At 44.0% G+C, this 21715-nt stretch overlaps 1 protein-coding gene across 7 annotated transcripts in view; it reads right to left on the reverse strand.

Annotated features, from left to right (window-relative positions):
- The window catches only part of EPHA5 (EPH receptor A5), a 191012-nt gene that overhangs the window by 38286 nt on the left and 131011 nt on the right, over nt 1-21715 (reverse strand). For 6 of the 7 annotated variants that reach the window (XM_082759327.1, XM_082759325.1, XM_082759326.1 and 3 more), the window contains 3 exons: nt 16165-16289; nt 12541-12700; nt 8382-8487 (listed from right to left, as the gene is read on the reverse strand). In XM_082759327.1, the coding sequence (XP_082615453.1) occupies nt 8382-8487; nt 12541-12700; nt 16165-16289 (391 nt within the window). The remainder of the gene's footprint in view (nt 1-8381; nt 8488-12540; nt 12701-16164; nt 16290-21715) is intronic. The other variant, XM_082759322.1, reaches the window with a different exon arrangement.

The raw sequence follows: 21715 nt of genomic DNA on the forward strand, positions 1-21715 counted from the left end.
CAGATACTCCAGTTAAAGTCAGCTGAAGATCTCTCATTATTTCTCCTAAAATCACTGTGTGATCTTCTTGGAAGACACAAAAATAAAAATTGTGCCATTCAGATTTTTTAAAATATACCCTACAATGCCTAAACGCATTAAAACAGCCCATTTAGACAAAATTAACATTCTGAAACTGCACCACCTTAAATTATGATGCAAAATAACTTCAGGCATGCAATGATTTACAGAATTATATACTGGATTATGTGCTTACTTAAATTAGAACTGGTGAAGAATGTCTCTCTAAGCTCCTTTCACATCAGCAAAACAACTTGCAAGCATTTTATAAGCAGTGATGCCAACTTTTATTATTTTTTTTAACTATAATTGACAGTATTTGGTATTTTCATAATGCCCCAGCTTGTGGAGTCATATTAACATGGGGGAAGCTCAGCTCTCACTAAATCTCTCCATTGATCCAATTTAACCCTGGAGGTTCAAGACCCCAAAGCACCCAAACTGAACCTGAGCATAATTTATTTTGAGTCAGTTCTGCTGTTTTTTGGGTTCATCCTGACAAGATTTGAGTGCAGGGAACTGGCAGGTCTCTGGAAGATCACCGGGACTGCGATAACTATAACCCCTCCCTAATTAGCTTACATTTTAGCGAGGAGCCCCTATCCCCCTCAGGCATTTTCAAACAGTCGCTGTCACCAGACCTGCCCACACCGCTCAGCATGAAAGTCAAGGTTTTTGAAACAACAGTTCAATTAACCCGAAGACATCCTTACAGCGAAGAGCTGACTAGTTTCTGAAACAAAGGAAACTACTTGAGCACCTCACCAGAAAGGGAGCTGCTCTGAAACAAAAGCTGTTCCCAGTGCAGAGCACTGTAAATCCCACTCTACATGGATGGAAAAATGCTCAAGTGCAAGGGAAATAGGGCTTGATAGGGCCTTACTCCTGCATGCCGGCCACCTAACGCTGTGCTATATCACTTAGGGTCAAAATAGTCAAAAGGCCTAACGTGAGGGAAAATCAAAAGCTGTTAGAAGCAAACTGAACTGGTTCAAGCAGCAAAAACATGCGGTGAGCCTGTGAGGGCTTGTATCTCAGCTCCTAGAGATGCTCAGGAGTCCCCCGCATCTGCTGAAGGTTAGCAATGACAGTTCCACGTAAGGGTGGAGATTACTGGGAGCACACTTCCAGTTAAACCCTCCTGGCTGTGAAAGAATGAGACTCTGAGGCAGCAGCATCGCCAAAAGCCAGGACGGCTTTGGAAGGAGGTGTGACTTCTGCTCCGAGCCCTGCTTCCAGCGGCAGGGCTGTAGATGGTCGGAGACGAGGCAGGGAGGCCTGGAGCTGCAGCAGGGCCTCCCACACCTCTGTGGTGAGAGCTGGGCCTGCCGGTGCTGCCCAGCTTCTTGGCTTGACCACGGCACTGTTCGCAGTTATCTTGGATGAGCAAAGCTAACAGACCTCCAGTCCTCACGAAGGTGACCCCAGCAATGCCTACGGGGCCCGCAAACCCAATTGTCCGGAGAGCCAACTTTAATAAACCTGTGCTAGGAGTCCTTCACACCCTTGGCGCTGTTTCAAACCCCGGACTATATGCTTGGTTAATGAAAAATATATATATATCTGATGGGCCCCGACAACTGCACCTTCAGGCAACGTAATTAATTTACCAGGGGGCTGCGGATGACCCAGACAGCATTTGGAATTAAACTCAATTCCTAGCAGCTAGATGCATCTCGGCGAGACTGTGCTGTGTGTAGCTTTGGCTTTTAAGACTTAGAAGTCGAAGACTTGGAGTCATGATAAATGAAAGCCTCATCCATTGCTTTTAATAAGCTGCTCTAATGGGCTGTTCTTTAGAGGCTTGTGATTAGAGCCTGCAGTACTTGAGGGTTTCTGGGAAGATTTTTCTAATCCTTTGCGCAGCCTGGAGCGATGACAAGGATTGTTCCCTGCATCTCCAGGTCAGAAAGCCAGCGCTGCACCAAGCACCTCCAGACTCAGCGTGCTCACTTCAAACGTCAGAGGGGCAGAAGTGTATGCCGTCAGCTCCTAGGAATATATTTCTACTATAAGGAACTGCTAGGAATGTATGTCTTCTGTAACTGAGAAGGCAGAAGCCCAAGGAGACAATACAAATGCAATCACTACAGTGAAGGAGAGCAAATGCTTCCCAGGAAAGAAACTGCACCTGGAAGCATCCCCTGCATTGCACTCCACTATGTCTAAGCCAGGAGGAAGTACAGACAGCCTCTTATCTGGAAAACAGGTTATGTGCCCCAACACAGTGTGCTTCCATGTCATGTTTCCTATTTCTAGTATCCGAAGCAGGGTGAAATATTCACATATTCAGAAGTGCAGGGAGACAAGAGCCTGGTTTTCTTTTCTTCATCTTCTACCCACTCCACAGCCAAGAGAAGGCACCGTAAAACCCCACTTTAAAACACTAGTGCTCAGCCGCAGCCAGGAGCTGCTACCACTTAAGTCAAACTCCCATTTCCAGCTTGAAAGGCACCCCAGTTCTCTTGTCCAAATGGACAAAAAACTTGCACAATGCCATCAAATGCATCATCTGCATGAGGATGAGGAGCTTTTGTCACCAACTGCTGCACTCTCCCTCACGTTTCCCCTGCTCAGACAAAGCTTACGCCAGCCAGTTATCTGTTCCTAGCGCTCCTTTTGTCTCATTCCCTTGGCTGCTGCTGGAATAATTCAGAAATTATTGGAGCTTAATTACAGACTTGGTCAAATCTCACCTCCTATCCAAGCCAAAGTCATCGGAAAGCAGATTAGCCTGGGTCCCTAAACCCAGCAGCAACTCAAACCGGCTTGCTCTGTGCTTGTATCAAAGTACTAAGCCCAGAAGTGTTCAGAATAAAAAAGAAGAAAAGGTGCTGGAGCAGGTAAAGTGGCTGAGCTGACCTAGGTAGCCTGGAGGCAGGACAAAAGATGTAGGGACTCTGGGCAGATCTCCACACCAGCTTTGGCATCACCCTGTGGAGAAGGGGAAGGGACCAGAGCGCTTCTTTTTCAGAGATGGATGTTGTATAATGATGCTGCTGACACTCCTCTCTCCTGGAAAACGTACAGCTAAAGAGCAAAGAGCCTGTTAACATGATGGGGATAGGAAAAATGTTGACCTGAACACAGGCAGCACCAGACCCTGCCTGTTCTCGGTGGATAGGAAGCTTGACTTGGCAGAGCACTAGCTTCTCCAGCCAAATCCTTCCTGTTGTCAGGTGAATTACAGGGGCATTTGGCAACAGGCAGTATCAATAAAATGGCTATAGATCATGGGAGACAATGTCCTGTAGGAAGAAGGAAGAACAGTCAGGAATATAGAGATAACAATCCTTTAAAAAGCCACAGCTAACAAAAATTGTGACTCATGCTGGAAAAATTCTCTCAATGAAAAATGTTATCTACGAACCGTCTCCCATTTCCTACGGAAATACTGAAAAACTGAACTATTTTAAGCCCTGCCACATCTTGGAAAAAGATGCGGGGGACTGTGGAAAAATTCCTCCAATTTAGACCTTCCACGCCACAGACAGCACACCTTTCATCCCCCTCCCCTCCCCAGTCCTCTCAACCTCTCTGAAAGTCACTTTTTAACGAGATGCACATATTTGTGGCCAGAAACCAGCCCTCTGCCACCGCAGGGGCTGACATTTAAAAGTCTAAATCAGCTAAGGTCAAGGATGGATACTCTGGTGCAGAAGCTTCTAATTGCCAATGCCCCAGTGGGAAGATTTGTCTTTGCTTTGTCTTTCGAAAGGCTGCTTTCTTGCCAGGAGAGACTTTCTATGGATGTGCAGAACAGGGTGAGGGGCAGTTTCCACTCCTTCAAGCATTTTTTCCTTAGGTTCTATAAAAAGCTCCGTCCGGTTCCTTGGAAGACCACTTCAGACTCAAAAGTCACCCATAATGGGCAGCAGGCTATAAATGCAGATACGCAGCATACTTAGTTATTTTGAGCAGCTTTAGCAAACATGCTCAGCATTGACCTAAAAGCCTTCCCATTTTACTCTCTAAAAGCCCATTACTTTGGTTAATGCTACAAAACTCTAATGCCTGGGGGACCGCAGGGACCGGCAGTCTCTTAACATTCACCTTTAGACCCCTTTGGTTTTGGGAACAAGGCTGGAAGGACAACACAGTGAAAACCGCTCTGGAGCTGTGGATCTCCTTCACAGGCTGATGGAAACCTGCTTTGGCTGGGCTGCACCCAGCCTCCTGCTGAAGTTTGGAGAAATCAGGGGCTGGTATTACAACAACGTATGCGCCACCTTCCTCCCCTTGTAAGATGTAGCGCACAGATCTTTGCTGGTGGCACTGTCTGACACTTCGAAACAGAAGTCTAATTATTTTAGATTAATATATACTTCAATTAGGAGCAGCAACGCAAGTGGCAACTAATTCAAGCACTGCGAGGAAAGCAAAATTTAGCTTTGCTGTATCTGTAAAATGCATTGTGCTTTTGAGAAGAACACATAATCCTAAGAAAACAAAGATGATAACTCCACGTTCTTTAATTCAATGCTTGCATCTGGTTTAATAATAGATTTGCAATCCACTTTTCTTTTTCGCCCAGACAAGTATGGTCTGATTTAGTGAATCCCTTTGATTTGTAATCCTGATTGTTATATAATTAATACGCCCTTGATGCAGAGAGCAGGAGGCTTTAACAGTTACCAGCTATTTTGCTTAGCAGCATTTATGACCTTGGTCAGAGGACGCATTATTTACAGGAAGAGTTTTCTTGAGCATCTGCAAGTAAATCAGCTCTGAAATGCAGCTTAATTGTTTAGGGCAAAGCACATTCGGTTTCAAATTCCCAGGAACCTCCGGCTTCAGAAACAAAGCGCGTTTCCACAGATGGACGCTGGCTGGTGGAAATGCCACTGTGACTAACGTTCAGCTGACCTTTGGTTTGGGGCCAGCTGCCAACGGGAAATGCCAAGCTGTTATTTACATTCGTTCAAAAGAGGCGAGAGACTGCAGAGCTACTCGAAGGCAGAAAGGGAAGAGGTGTGGAAACTTCTGCCTCCAGGGACCCAGAGGAAAATAAAAAGCCCGCAGAGCCAGCAGACTCCTGAGTCCTACACTAAGAAATTACTTTCTGAGCTGCCAGCATCGGGAGGACCCCCTCCTCACCGCAGGGCTGCTCAAGCTCCTGCTCTGTTTTCCCAGTTTCCGAAGTGCTCTCAGTGCCCTGCCTCCTGAAATGCTTGCTTTTGCCCAGCACGTGGGAGAACAGGCACAAAGAGATGCCATACAGCACCTTAGGGAGCAATATCCTAATTCTGAGGTGCCCAGGGACTCCCAGGGTGCCTGGGAGCAGCATGAAGCCAGAGCTGAGGTGCCCATTTATAGGAACTGTCCAGGCTGTGCCCTCACTGCTGCAGCCTGAGAGGGTTTCTTGTGTAGCTTTGCTGCTGGACAGTACCTGTCCTCCTACATTATTCAGAGCGAAGAGCTTGGACTTGGCACAGCTCACTCGGCATGGAAAGCCGTGGCGATTCCAGCTGGAGCAAATCCTGGAGCTCAGAATGTCTGTTTTTCTAAAATAATTACAGGAAAGAAACAGAAAAGGAAATTTAACTCCCTAGTACCACGTGTTGGAACACACAACCTCTCCGAAGATACAGAAAAGTCTTCCAGAAACAGGTTAACAGCCTCAGAAAGGGATTATCCTCCAACTTGGAATGCATTTATCATCCCTGCAATGTCACAGTGTGAGAGTCGCTCCATGAATTGTCTTGAAATCGCATCCAAGGCGAAGCAGCATGACTGACACGTTTCAGTGGCATTTCTGCTTCTTCCAAACAGGAGCAATTTTTTTGTTTTGCTTTGTTTAATTTCAGATCGGCTGTCAGCTTTCCGAGGTTTATTTTTCTGTTCTGAAGAGTCACTCAACACAGGAGATGGGCTTTAAAATTCACAGGAACTCCAAGTGGCCAAGAAGCCCTGCAGTTTCGAAGCTAATTCTCTAACAACACACCAAACCTTGGCACTGGAGGCTCCTTCACAGCCTCCGGCTGAGGGACTGGGTTCCTCCCAGTCTAGGAGAAGGGTTGAAAAGGTGAAAATGGACTACGAGCTCAGCTCCTCTTTTGTTCCCTGGAGACTGTACAACCCATGAGGCCCATGTCAAAGTAGGAAGGCAAGGCAGCTGCTCCAAAGGCTTGTCCTCAGGAAGACCTACCATAAGCCTGCTTTGGCCAGTTCTCCATCCAGGTAGCAGAGGGAGCGAACATGAACCAGCAAAGTCCTGCAGTCCCTATGCCTGCCCCTTCTACAGCCAGCATGGCACCACAGGGAAGCTCCCAGGAGTCTGCAGCTCCATGCAGGTCCATGGAGAGAGGTAAGAGCACAAGGTAGGAGCATTAAAGCAGCAGAAAAGGAGGGGATAAAACGCCAGCCAAAGCTGACCAGGGTTTTTATAAATGTATCAAGGGGTAAAAAGCCAAGAGAAAGCACATCTTGGGAAGCCCATCAGGGCAAAGGACAGAAGGCCATAATAACTAACTAGAACTGCTGACAAATGGCTCAGGCTCTGCAACTGCTTGCTTGGACCTGGCCAAGGTAGGAGTAAAAAGGCCACTTGCAAGTGCATGTCCTCACCAAAGGGACCCTGAGCACTTCTGAAACCTGTGCCAAGAGCCAAAGCTACTGGCTGCCACACGACAGCAATGTCTTACAGCTACAGAGGGATGTGTGTCCCTCCACCTGCAATTCACATCCACAGACCCCTCCTTGCAGAGGTGCCAGGCTACACCTGCAGCTTTCCTACGGTCACACGTGCTCCCTCCTGTTTGTATTGAGGCTGATGGAGACCAAGGTCCACAACCCTCCCTCTGTTCAGCTGGAGCAGGGATTTGACCCAACCCCTCCAGGCTTTAAGGAGAGACTTGAATTCCAACCTACGGTGTCTGGAGCCAAGTTTTTTTGCCTACAGCTTTCCTGGAGCCACGGGTGTGAATAGTGTGTCACCATTCATCCCCTGCCCAATGCCACTGCATGTTTCTTGCTCAGACGAGAGCATTGACTTTCCTATTTTTAAGCCCAACAAGACTCCCAAAGCAGATAACAGGAGCTTGCATGGCTGAGCTGGAAGCGTGCGTGTCAGTCTCTGACCTTGAGTGGAGTCTGGCAGCCACTTACCTGTTAAGACAGGAAATAACTGTCCTTCGGATGCTTTATGCCTGGGAACAGAGCTGCTCAGCCTGGCTGGATTTCACCCCGGTGCATTCACAGACAAACACTTCTAACTCCTCTGTGAAATAACACCCTCAGCCGATACATTCAGTATGAGTGCAGCTCCTCTGCAAATACCTTGTGACTATAATTAACACTTAGGATATCTTGTAATTTATAGTCACCTTGGTAGACCCAAGCTCATGTGCCATGCAAGCAAGGCTGAGTGTATAAGTACTTACAAGTATAAATGTTTATTTTGCACTGAAGACAAATTATCAATAGATGCCGTGCGAGCACGGCACCTCAAGTTACTTTGCATGAAGGACATTGAACTATTTGACTGCTGACATTAAAATAAATGTACTGTGCTTTGACAGGTACTTCACTGACTTTGAAGAATATGCGTGTAGTGTGTGAAAAACTGCCTCATATGTTGGCTGCTCCACAAATTTAGAGACGCCGTACAAACTGATCCTGACATAAGCCAGATTTTCCCCCAATACCACAATTCCTTGTTCACCAACAAGTTCCATCAACTTCCATTAGAGTTGTCAAAGACTGTAGAGCCCAGGCTTTTATCACTTGCCTATGTTTAAGCACATGAGAAGTCAATGGGATTGCTTGATGGTTTGAAGCTGAGTGCTTCCCTCTGTGGGGGGATCTCTCTGCATAATTTACTAGCATGTGGGGAAAACATTAGCATCCTACACGTGAAAAATGAAATCCAGACCTCACCAAACTTAGGGCGTTTGGCCGTTCGGCTGGGATTCTTCTGTTTTTCTTTACAAGTGTTTTCCTGAAGTCAAGTTTTCTCTGTGAGAAAAGCTCATCACAAAGTCAGAATGCAAATATGTAGGCTTCAGGATATTTTACCTACAACATGTTCTGCTTATTTTTAAAAGAATATGAAAAGACTCCTGTGAGAATCAAGTCTAACAATCAGGACTGGTCTACACAGAGATGAAAATCACTGGGAAGTGAACTACATCTGTGAGCACACATTTGCAATTCCTGCCTGTCCAAACAGATCAATCAGCCCACCTTCGTGCTGGTTTATAGCACTACTGCTTGTCAGCTCTGTTCACACACTGCTATTGCCTAAATCGTGCTAATCAGCTGGTCAGATAAAAGTTATTACAAAAGTTGGAGAAGTGTAAATACACAGCTTCTTTTCTTACCTTCCACTGAGAAGGAAACCGATAACAACAGCCAGCAGAATAACTCCCACTGTTACAGACACAACAATTATAGGAATCTGGCTCTGGTCGCTGGATGCAGCTACTGCTGAGATGAGAAACAGAAAATGGAGATTAAGGTTAAAATTACAGTCAGCACTCGCATGGGTCTTTCTTGTGAGGCTGCCAATGAAGTTTCAGTCTTACCAGTTCATTTCTTCTTTTATGGTTTGTGCTTTCCCCCTTTGCTGTCTGTTTCTACTTTGGAAAGGAAATTGGTGGAAAGAAACCAAAACATATGCAAAAACAAGCCAAAAACCAAACAAAATCCCATCTCATCACTGAATTCAGAAACTCAGTGTTAGAGAACTCAGCTTTTGAGTTTGCAGGCTGCAGTTTCTCCTTCCCAGGTCAGCTACATTAGAAATCCCACAGATAAAAGATGAAAACCAAATAGAGAAAATATTTCTGGAATATTGTTGCTGCTGTTACTAAATAGGAGATGTGAATAAGATCTGAGACAATTAGCACTACCAGTGCTTCAAGAAGCTATGAACAACTTAAACCCAACTCGTTGTAGCATCTGTATCACGTGGCCAGAAAGTGCCTTCTGTAAAATAGGGATCTGCTAAGACACATCCACTGTTTGGTCTTTTTATCTGCTAAGGAAAGCATAACTCTGCTTGCTCATGCCTTGTAAAGATCCCTTCTGACAAAATACTGAGATGAGTCCTGTGATAAAGACGCAGGCAGAAAGGCCAGGAAATCTGTTCGAGAACTGGGTTTTGCTATATATTTAGTAAGAGCAGGTGAGTAGATTCCTGCTACCTGAGAATCTGAGATGCTAACAGCACTTGTACCATGCTTATTTGCTTTGCACTTCATGAGAAGGGAGCCTACCTCTCGCTGGGGCTCTGCACACGAGGTTCCCCAAGCAGAAACCTGCTCCTGGGCATATGTGCTGCTGTTGTAGGGGAGAAAATCTCATCAGAGGTCCTGCTGGGGCTCAGGGGCACCTGCCTTGGCGTTGGCCCTGCGTGCAACTTCAGCCACTGGAGGAAGCGGCAAGGCAGGAATGAATCGTGCTGAAGATGGCCTTTAGCTCAACTATCGAAGTAAAGTTGGTCCTTAGCACCAGATTAACTTTATGGAGGCTATAAAATAACTGAATATAGCCCCGTATGAATTGTTAAAAGAGAAGAAAGAAGGAAAGGTGAGACATTAAACGTTCATCTACAATAGGTTTCAAGTAGCTCTTCATACAGGAGCTCTCTGGTGCTCGACTGCAAGCAGCACGGGCTCAAGAACAGTAAATGATTTCAGAATGACTGGCCCAATACATTAAATATTTAATGTTAACTGCTCCAAAGCCGTGCCATCATCCAGAGATTTTATTAGCCTCACGAATTTATAGAGGCTCCTTAAGATGATGTTTTATTACTTTCTTGACAAAGTAATTAAAAAGAAAAACATTTAAAGGAGAACATTAAGCTATTACTCTGGTGGTTTTCTGCACAGCTCAAGGGATGGGGAACTATGATGGATCCTGCCGTGATCTACGGCAGCACAAGAGCACGAATTTGTAAACCCATCTGGGATCTTGCTGCCATGCGAAGGGGGGAACTTGCATTACTGTCCCTCGCCTTGGTGACATGTTTCTGCTCCGTGCCACGTGATCAGCTGGATTATCTCACCAATCCAGGAGAAAAAGTTTTTGGCAGGGTCAGAGGTGAGCTCTGTGGCTCTTAAAAGGGAGGGCAGCAGCAAGCGGATAACATCCAACAACAGCTCCCACGCAACTAAAAGCATCTATTGAAAAATGCTAATCTGGCTGCATCACAGTGCTCTGCTGAATGGCACAGTACATAAAACAAACCCAAAGTTTCAAAAAAGAGAAAAGTCCAAAACAAGTCCCAGCTTTTTTCACCCCTCCACTTCTCAGGTACAATGCTTAGATCACGCAGCCATCAGTAATTGTTGTGGTATTTCCTCCGAGTGTATTAAAAAGAAATTTACAGGAACTGAAAACAAAACATGATGCTTGGTCCAAACAATCTTGGAGGGTGAGTGCTCACACCAGCCACTGAAAGGTTTCTGTTTGTGCCTGAATCCCAATTATTTGCTTTGGCTCTCTGAGAGTTTCGGATCTGAACTCTGACACAGCACGGGGATTTCAATCTGTGCTTGCTTTCAGTGTGCCTGGTTCTCTGGGATGCGGGAACACAGGAATGCAGCTGGGAGGCTGGTCACTCCTTCACTCTCCTGGCACTAAGATTTACTTTGTGTAGGGGGACAAAAATCCCATTTTTTTTAAAGGTCTAAAACACCAAATGGAACAGCATGTGTGGAAGATACTGAGGCTTACGCTGCATTTCAATTCTGCCAAGCATTTAAACGTCTGGTTAAAATCCTCCTTCAGCCACAGTGTTATTTCAAAAGACTTAGTCCAAAAGAGGAACAGTTCCCAACTCCTGAACTGAGGAGCACGTAATACTCCTCTGCCTACACATCAGTTCGTTACCATCAGAGAAGTACCTACTTCTCTGTCTCAAAAGGGCTGAGAAGACTGGTAGGCAGGTGCAATTAAACAACATCAGTGCTGTGAAGTGTTTTAGGGTATTGCCAAGTGATGCTCTCAAAAAAAAACAAAAAACAACGCTTAGCACAGATACTTACACAAGAGGCTTTGAGGAAGTGGCATTATTTTTGGACTAGGGCTGTAGGTGATGATGGCACTGGATCAAACGTGCATGTATTTAATGCGTTTTGTTAATATTCTGGAACACTGTTACTCAAATTACTCTGAACTAGAAACTTTCCAATGGCAAGCATAACTTCCCTAGTATAATAAAGAGTAATTTTCAGTATAACATGATTTTGTTGCTACTTATAGGACACGATTAATGTTTAACACAATAAGAAATAGATTAAATAGACCATTCTTATTGCATTAATGCTTGCATCATGATGCAATTTGCACTATATTAGTTTAATCACTGGCTCCATAGTTGCATCTGTACTTATACAGCGATTCCTTTAAAAACCTATTACGGATTCAAAGGTAGCATTCATTGAAATCACAACTAGCAATCCTTTTCTCAAAGAGCTGACGATGGATTTTGAACGGACTGGAGTAACAGTAATCAAAGTATTGATGAATTTATATTTCTAAGGAAAATGTGGAACCAATTGGCTCTTTTCCACGGGACTAAATGGAGCAATTCCACCATAAAGTTTCTCTTCTACCCAAACAGTATAAGAGATTAATAAATTACAGTTGTACAAACTGAAATAGATATTTCAAGTACATTATTTTTGAAGGACATCTTTAGACCTCAGCAAAAAAAATCTGGTAATCAGGACAAAAGGAATTTCCCCACAGCTATGCCTGAACCCAAGAGAGAGCTCAGCTGGGCCTCTGCATTTCTCTGGAGTTCACCCAGCCTCAAAATCTGCTCCAGAATGCAGACCTGGATGATCGCATTCATTAAAAGAACAAAAAAACCCTCAAGCTCCACAAATTTGTAACAGGCCAAGCGAAGTCCTATGCCTGCAGTGCACATTTTTGCCATTTCTGGTCGCCATTCAAATTCCTTTCCTCAAGGCTGTGGCATTGGCAACCAAGAGAAGCCGTCTTTCAACTTGACAGTAAGCAAAAGATGCAAATGTTGGTTAAGCTCTTCCCCTCACAAAGGGGCACCATTCCAGGAGAAAGAGGCTTTTCCCCTGACAGATACTTAAGAGAGCTCAGCATCGACTGCAGACAGCCTTCAGAGGTGCAAAGGAGGTCTCACCCTCTCCCTCCTCCTGCCCTCTGACCCTTCTCCTTCACCCAGTGGCGTGACAGCAGCAACCGTTCAACTCGAACAGTTCTCACAAACACAGGATTTTTCTAAGCAGTGAATGCTGTGAATTTCTGGAGCCTCAAGTCCTGGTGCTTCACCTCCTGCCCCACCACATGAGACAAGGAAGCAAGCAGAGATGTGTTAGCCTGCCCAGCATACAGACATGACGTGCCTGATGTTCCTTAAGTCAAGGGACGAGGCCAGAAAGAGGGAGAGAGCACGAGAAAGACAGAGCTCTCTGCAAAGGTATCGATCCACTGCCTCCTTGCTGGCAACCATTGCAGAGATGTGGACTGACAGTAATTAAAAGGACTTACACACGGGGCTGGTTTCAAACTCAAATCTTCGGCTGAAGCCACCGTAGCCAGCAGCTGTCCGGGCTCGGATCTGGAAGACGTACGCTGAGCCTGGTTTCAAGCCATCTGCTGTGATCATCGTCTCTTTGGACTTGATGATGGTGTAGCTCGTCTCCTGGTCCTTTTCCCAAACCCCCCAGAAAACACAGAAAAAAAAGGTTCAAACACACAAACACATAAATAATGGCTCTCATGGAAGAAACTCTTAATGCCCACACCAAACTTATCAAGAATGACTGAAATATGCACTTCTGAGGATCTCTTCTCCCAAAAAAACACTCTGAAACTCCTTTCTATAGTACGAAATGATAGAACTGATTTTCACTTGCCCTGCAGCTTTTATAACCAATGATTCTGTAAGGCATGGAAGGGATCGGAGGTATTTTCCACTGTAAATGACAACACATGGGGACGAAAATGGCACCTGGAGCAGGAACAGCGTTCCAGTGCTCTGGATGTGCACTGCTGTCTTAAAAGGCAGCACAGCTGGCACAGACATAGCTGGGACGATGGAAGCGTTCAAACTACACTCAAAAATCAATCCCAAGGCACAGCAAAATGGAAATTGGTTCCACAGACTCAAAGAGGGATTTTGATTTATACCAAAAATACTTCCATGCAATGCAATTAGTCCATATATTATATTACGCTATATTATTAATTATACAACTTTATGCTGGCGTTTCTAGAACCACGAATTAGATGTTGGCCAGGAACAGTCAACTAAAACTCTAGGAAGATAACTAATTTTGCAGTGTTCTTCTGAAGCAATGAACTCGAAGAAAATTTGCTAAAATAAATCTTCATTTAAATCAGTTCTAATGTGAAAGAGTTTCAGTTCTTTGATTAAAATTTCACTCAAATGCTTGGTAATTACTCTTAGAATTATTTACTGTAACACATAATCTTGACAAGAGCTCATAAATTAAGGGCTACAAACTGGGAAACTGTTTTTTATTCACCGTATCCTCTCAGATCTAAATTATTATGAGGTAAGCAGGAGTTCTTAGCAATTTCTTGCTGAGATTTCTGCACAGCTATTAGGATCCGAACTGATTTTTCTTTTTGCTTTCTTATTTACCGGGCAGCTTTCCATAGGCAGTATGCCTGGCTATGGCCCTGGGAATCTCCAAATGTAGGATTACAGATTTTCTCATTGAAGCTTGCAGCTATGTGAGACTATATCAGATGCATTTATTTCTACCTGCCTTTTTTTTTTTTTTTTTTTTTATCCTGTTAAGGAGTGATTTCTCTTAAAGGAATGTGATCTGACAAACCTCAATTTTCCAAAACATTTAATATCGATCATTCTCATCCCCTGGAAATGAACACTGTGAATTTACTGCCATAAAGGGCCCAAACCCAAGAGAATATAAATGACAGTAACAACAAACAAGAAGGATTAAGGATGACATCCCAAATATAGCAGAATGAATAGTTAAAAAGCAGTAAGTGAATATTAGTTCACATCTTTTCTTGTATGTCAGCCCAATTAGGTTTTCAATACACTGCTGATTTTGCAAACACTTTAACATTTGAGCTTTCCTACAGAAACCACCAGGCTTTGCTATCAGCCTGAAACAAAGAAATCAAGACAGCATAAACTCAGACTGGCTGTAGCAACCTCCCCATGAAGGACCTGCACTTTAAGAACTATTTAGTGAAGCTACTTGAAAATAATTGTGGACCACAAACACAACATTTTAAAACCTTGTCATTTGTTTGAAAACAAACTAAGCAAAACAAACAAACAGATGGATTTTTTTGCTTTAATTATTTTGTCATTAGTAACATTTCTAGAGGTTAGTATCTTCCCAGGCCACTCCAAGGGAAGGATTCAGTGTACCACAACAGCCATTCAAACAAGTTAATAAAAGGATCCATAATTGATTATCACCAGCAAAAGTGTATACAGACTCTTTGTGCTTTGTTAGGATCCCACCCTTTTGCAATAGCAATGTTTTCATTTCAAGAAATGGTATTAACCATTTTTTTCCCCAAAACAACATATAGAACAGAAGAGTTCAGTTGGAAGGGACCTACAAAGATCATCGAATCCAACTGCCCGCCCACTTCAGGGCTAACCAAAAATTACAGCATGTCATTGAGGGCGTTATCCAAATGTCTCTTGAACCCTGACAGGCATCATCCATCTCACTAGGAAGCCTGTTCCAGTGCCTGACTATCCTCACGGTGAACAAATTTTTCCTAATTTTTAGTCTGAAGCTCCCCTAGTGCAGTTTTGTGCCATTCCTGTGCATCCCAACAACCACGTCAGACTGCACACAGATCCTGCACTCTTCCTCTAATCCTGGCTCTGGGACCTGGTTCCACTCTTCCTCACCAGCTGGAAAATGAACATCATCTCTCCCTGAATCTCCCCATGGGACTCACAGCAGGTCCTCAGGAAAGGCTGGGCTAGTCAGCACTGCCGTGCCCAAAATCTGGGCTGCTGGCAACTCTAGCTGGTTCTCCACTGTAGGTTTCTGGGCAGAAAGCTGGGAGCTCAGCTCTATTTAAACCACTCATGCCTCTTCCCAAGTTCCCTCCACTACAGGAAGAAAATTTGATTTTATCTCGATGCAGAAAGTTTCTAAATCTCTTTTTTCCCTGTCTACATGGACTGCTGGACCGGGTCGCTCCCAGGGAGGAAGAAAGAAGAGGAGGAGGAGCAAGGGTCCAGAGCGGTTGTATGCTGAGTGACTTCACCTAGGTAACAGGCATATCTAATCTTCTCTAAAATAGAAATTCAGGAAAAAAAAAAAAAAAAAAAAAAAGAATTGTGACTCAATTTCATTATTTTCTTCTCTCTCTCCCTTTTTTTTTTTTTTTTTTTTTTGTAGAAAGCGTGTTTGTTTCAAAAGAAAATAAAGAACACCTTACAGTTCCAGTTAAGGCCAAAAATTGTTATTCAGTCGAATCTTGTAGACCTCATTTCTGGAAATCTTAGATCAGTTACATCCTTCACAAGATGTTACTTAGACAAAACGCACTTGTTTCCATTTTCTTTAAAACTGCGTTATTTTTTCAGGAAGAGAACAGGTCACCCTTTGAAACAGAGACTGAGAGAGACAAGCTTTGCAGCAAGAGAGTGCTTCTCATTACGTGGAGAGCTCAAGTTGGAAAAGTGAGGCAAGCTTTTAAAAGCCAGGATGCCCTTCTTCACATCAGAACAGACACAATCTGTCTGTGAATCTTTCTCCTCTCCTCATATCAGGGACACAAAACCAAATTAGGAACTGAAATACCAAGTGCAAGGGACAGCCTGATGCTTCCGGGAGGATGTGGAAGCTTAATCCCCAAGCCCTCCTATTTTTAACAAATGAGCAAGCTCTACCTCAACGCAATAAGGCTGGAGAGGAATCTGACACACAGATTTAACATATTTGTTCAAGAGAAGTGGCACACTAATGGAAAACAACACCCTCATTTCAACTCTTCCTAATCATTTACTGCAAAATCAATGTGACATTGATTTACGCATAAAACTGCTCCATTCCCTTCCACAACTCAGATAATTATAACTAAAAGAAGAGGACAGTAAAGAGAAGGTACTTGGGATGCTCAGCAATCAGTCCGTCACACCTTTTCAAAATATTTGATTTCGTATTCCAGGATGATGCCGTTGGGTCGATCTGGCTCCTGCCAGGAAAGGGAGATGCTATTTTTAGTTATCTTCCCTTTTTTCACACTACTGACTGGAGAAGGTGCTGCAAGACAAGGAGAAAAACAGAACAGACAAAACCATGGTTAGTAAGATGGCCTGCCCCTCCTGCATTCAAACTCCCCAACACAACGTGATCCTTAGCTACTGCAGATCGGTGGGGGCTGTTTTCACCGGGGTGGTCTTTGCCCATTTTTAAAAATCAGGAATCATGCTACCTCCTGTCTGAATTAGAGCAGTAATGGTTTCCCCCAGGTTAAGGGCTGAGTCCCTTAAAGGGTTTGTAATGAATGCCGGGGAGCTGCCTCGTGCCACTGCTGGCGTTTCTGGAAACCTTTGGATTTCACTGTTGGTTGATTTACCTAAACCTTGAAACAGCATCCGATCAGAGGGCAAGGAAAAATGAGATTGAAGAGGAGGAACTTGCTCTGAACGAAGCAAGGCAGAGGTATAAAGTGGCATGACTCCAGCAAAAGCAGCGGACTCGCACAGATTTTCAGCAGCTGAGGATCTGAGCAGCATCGCCCACCCGTGCAAAGCGCTAGCATGAACGAATGCTACCCGCTTACACCTCAACCTTGTCTTTTCAAGCAGTTTTCAAATACATCAACCCCACGCCTTGTCTTTTCAAGCAACTTCTGGCATGTGTCACGGAGCAGTATTACCACAGCAGAATTACGGATCGATTACCTATTGCTTTCCTTTGGCTGCTCTGAAGGTGTGTGTTTTAGGGGGTACACAAGCCCTGTGGTTACGTGGGCTCCTCAACTATTTGGTGCTCCTGTTTGTACACTAATTAAAGTCCAGGCATCCTTCAGCCCCTCTTTCTGGGAGCACTACACAGGATAGCAGGCCATTACGATCTTTATAATTCAATTGCTCTCCATAAACATCACCGGGGTGTTACAGAAGTTTGCAGGGTGCTCGGGGAGGCCGTGGAATGGAAGCAGCCATACAGCTCTGCTTATTATTTTAAGATGCAGCCCTCAAAGGTTATCTGCCCTTTGCAGCACACATGTGCATAAGAAACAGGCTTGCTTCTTTGTTTTCAGCCTGATACTGCAGAGACTTTTCAAGTTTTTGTTTTGTTTTGTGTTTTCTTTTTTACCACCCCTGCCAGCTCCCTGCTAAAAGTTTCTGTGGGAAATGCAACCACAACACCCCAGTCATTTCATGCCAGAGATGAGGAAAGCGACACCAAGTGAAAAGAAAATGGGATAGGAAAAAACTCATCGTGCCTAGTTTACTGGGCCCAGGCTCTCCATGTAGCTACAGAAGAAGAAAACAGCTTCCCCAGAGGAAAAGCAGCCTGTGCCTGGCTGAGAGCCTTTGAATCACCCTCTGGACAGGCCAGGTCTCAGCAAGGATTAGAGAAGGGCTGGGGAGACCGATGGCAAAGGCCTTTGTGGGAATACAGGGAAGTGAGAGTAAAGATCAGCAGCAAATGAACCCATTTTATTTCCCCAAATGTACATGAAATTACAAAAAAAAAAATTTACTTCTCCTATAGGCAGGACTGGCTAATTATCATAACGCTCAAAAAAAGCCCCAAAGCAATTAAGTAAAATAAAGACAACAAACAAATTAAATTTGCCAAGTCTGATCTTCAGCCAAAAAGAGTAAGGGAACAGCTCCAGATGATTATCCCTGGAAACCCTGAAGGCTAGTAATGAGCTTTCTTGTTTTAACCAACTTTCTGCATTTCAGCCTCTTTTCATTCCCAGCTTTTCTCGCTCCTGTTTACTAATCTCTCACCCACTTGGCTCTGGGAGGATCCTGAAAGGTGTTGGTCGTTTCCATATTGTTTGCTGCTGGAGAGCTGGCATCAGCTGCACGGGCACGCCAGCTTTTGGGCTGTTCGTATACCACTGTGCTCACAACTGCTCTGCTGAGCAGGTAGAAACCACCTTGATTTGAATGATGATCGTGTTATTTATGTAAGCACCACACGGTGATCACCACCAATTTTTCATCCGCAAAAGTCACCTTCCCCTCGAAACTCATGTCCTCCAGGATTTCTTGGACCGTGTGAAGGCTAACAAGAAAACTACACAAAACTCAATCCCCTAATCTGGAACAGGACGTTCCATTAATTAGTCCACGAGCCCAAAATAGTGTTGTGCGGGAACATGCATGGCAAGCTGAGCTGTGCATGTGTGTGCTGTCACATGTGTTAGCCCAGAGAGGACGCAGCGAGTAGTGAATTTGTTAAAAGAGGATGAATTCCCCACCTAATGCAAGGAAAGCTACGTGGTTTTCACACACATCAAAAAAAAAAAAAGTTGCACTTTGGGGTGGGGGTGCCAAATAACAGGCAGTTCTCAATTCTGAATTCTACATCTCTATTTCAATAGAAGATGCTGAGCAGTTTTATCGTGAGCCACTTGGATGCCAGAGGGGGACGGAGCCACAAAAGAACCCAGGAAAATGGGCCCGCATCCCTTCGGGACTGTTCTCCGACACCCCGCAGACCTGCAACACCTACCCCAGGCTTGCCTAGCTGGCAGCAGAGGTCTGGTGCAATGGGAAAGTTGAAACTGAGCTTTAAACCTCTTCAAAGTGCCATTAGGAGACGCAAACCTGACAAGTAGAGTGAAGGAAGACATCAAGCTGGGGAGATCCCAGCCCTCCCTGGTATCAAACGCCTCTCAGGAAGGTGCAAAGTGCAATCCTCAGCATCAGGAATGCCTGAGCAAATAACCAACCTTTTGTCTGCTTTACTGAGATCTCCTGAAGTGTTTGTAGGGCTGAGGCTCACAAGTGCATTAAAAACACAGCAATGATGCAAGTGCTCCTGAATGCTTCAGCTGCTGCAAAACCCTTCCCTGGGCTGCTCGGGGCAGTTCAGCTCTCTTCTTCATGGGCACAGCACATCACGAAATGCACCACTGCCTGCCTGAAAGCGTCCTTCAGACTCCACAATCCCCTAAAACAGAGCTTCCTCTTTAAAAACCAGCGTGCGTTGCCACAGGCCTTCGCTTTGCTAGCTAGCAGATTCATGGAGTTAAACTTCTGGGTACATAAGCCTCAAATGTTCAACTGCAGCTATGCAGAGTATTCTGCTCTACCGGGAAAAGAAAGGAAGATAAGGAAATGAGCGACCGAATTCTCAAAGTAAATTAGAAAAGGAGTAACTGTATCCTTTTTGAATCTCTTTCAAAAGAAGCGTTAAAATGTAACCGTGAGATAAAGGCCAATTAAGTAAATTCAATAAATCCCAGTGGTGCTGGGATGATACGGCAACTACTCTGCATCCCCAAAACAGGGAGAGTACAATGCTCCGAACCCAAGGAGGAAGGTATAAGTATTTTAGAGTTTTCTTTGTCAAACAAAATGTAATCCAATCCGGGCGAGCAGACAAAGCCTGCAATCATTCCATCTTAAAAGCCTGCAAGTGGATACTGTGCTATATGATCTCAGGAAAATAAAGGGATTACTTGAAACTTGCTTTTTAAAGGTCACTGCTTCTGCAAGGGCAGCATCCTTTTAATAGAAAGAAGCCAAGCCACTGAGAAGTTCCATTTGGAGTACAACACATAAAAAAATAGATTGACGTAAGAGTCAAGATATATAAAGCTGTAATCTCCTATGGTTTTATGCAAGCAGACAGAAGTCTTGTTCAAATCCCTGCCTTGACACTACAAAGAGTGGATTGGATGTACATAGCGAATTGTCTACACGTTGCTTTACAAATAACCTGCACGCTTTACATTAATTTCTAAGCAAAGCACTCAAAATCAAAGAGGGATATTACATCATTTACGTTTATGTTTGCCATCCGTGAAAACAGCCATGCATGTGATGAAAGCAAACAGAAGATGTAACTAGGTGTGAAATTGCAAACGTACATTTTGCTTCCCTCAGACCAAAATTCATCAGGAAACAAATAAAATGATAGACTGATTCTACTTCTTTTTCCTTTTCTTGAGTTTTGTTTCTACCATTTTCTAAGGAGAATAAGTGGCCATACCAAATAAATAAATTCAAGTCTCCGCAGAAGATGTATCATTAGTCATATTTGAATAACTGCAGGAGATGATTTCATGAGGAATAGACCTTTTAGGACATTCTTCCTCTGCAACCTTTGGTAATGAGCAACATTAGCACTGAATGAGCCATCCAGGCACCAAACACAGTGTTTAGAAAATACTGTGGTGTGTCCCACTAACGTCTAATAAACAATGATGCTTATGGGAATAAAATGTTAATTGTATTTTAAGAGAAACTAATGTTATCAGGTGAATGACCACTGCACCCAGATAAAACAAATAATCCAGTTTCTACATCTCATGGTCTATCTAATGCTCTCTCCAGTCCAATTATTTTTGCCTTGGTATTTTTCACTCTGGCATAAACAACAGCTAATGGCTCCCCATCTAACCCTTACCCCCACGGTGTGCTTTTCCATTAACTAGTGGGTAAAACTGAGCACAAAATATTAGCTCGCATCACCCTCGCTGCAAAAAATGAGCCACCAGTCCAGGACCTTCAATCCAGCTTCCACTTGGGCCAGGACTGATGCTCACCAGCAGCAACCTGTGGAAACCCAGGAGGAGATGCAGATTTACACGAGCAAAGACACCTCTCCTTCCTCTGGCTCTCCAGCTTTCTGTCTTTGCTGATGTCTCAGTCTCTTTTGGAAAGAACAAAGAGGAAGGACTCTGCTACTACCATCTCCACCCTGGCTGCTACCATGGTTCATGTCTATGGATTTTCATGTCTATTTTACATGCATTTGCAGTTTCTTTTAACCTGATTACACTCCCTTACATGCAAGCATTTGGGATCTAACACTTCAGACCTCTCAAAAAACCTTGGGGTTCCTCCCTCCAGCTGATGCCATGTTTCTTCTGCAGTCTGAGTTTATGCCAGGAGATTTAAAAGTCAGATTCATGCTGGTGATTAAATCAGTACCTTCACCTGTCATCATTTAAACAAATAGCTATGCTATCATTAACACACACATAAGGCTAGGTTTAACTGAAGAAAATGAAAGCTGTATGTATCAGAAGAGTAGCCACAAGACAAGTAATTCAAGTTCCACTTCAAAAGCCTGGTTTACTGAGATTTTTCACAGTTTCTAATTAGTGACATTAGTGATTTTTTTTCTCAGACCTTTGATGACTTCAGAGGTTGGAGCACCACCTGCATTATTCAAAGAACCACACTACAGGCATGGGAAACTGCAAAAGGCTTCAAGCAGGAGATTCATTTTAAACAAGGTACATACACTAAATGTAGTAGAAACAGAAATTCTGTTTTGAAATTAATTGTGGCAAAAAGGAAGACCTCCCTGTATTGCCTCTTAGCATCTCTGTATAGAAACAATACGCTTTTAGACGAGCCCAAAACCCAATGGCTCCCCAGGGGTACTTTTATTGCCAATATTCCACTTGGGTCAGAACTTAGCATTTAAATCATAACTCGAGTTTCATGCCTTTTTTTTTTTTTTTCATACTTTTAATATCCCAA

Source organism: Aythya marila (genome assembly GCF_965140915.1).
Source record: "Aythya marila genome assembly, chromosome: 4".
Taxonomy (NCBI): Eukaryota; Metazoa; Chordata; class Aves; order Anseriformes; family Anatidae; genus Aythya; species Aythya marila.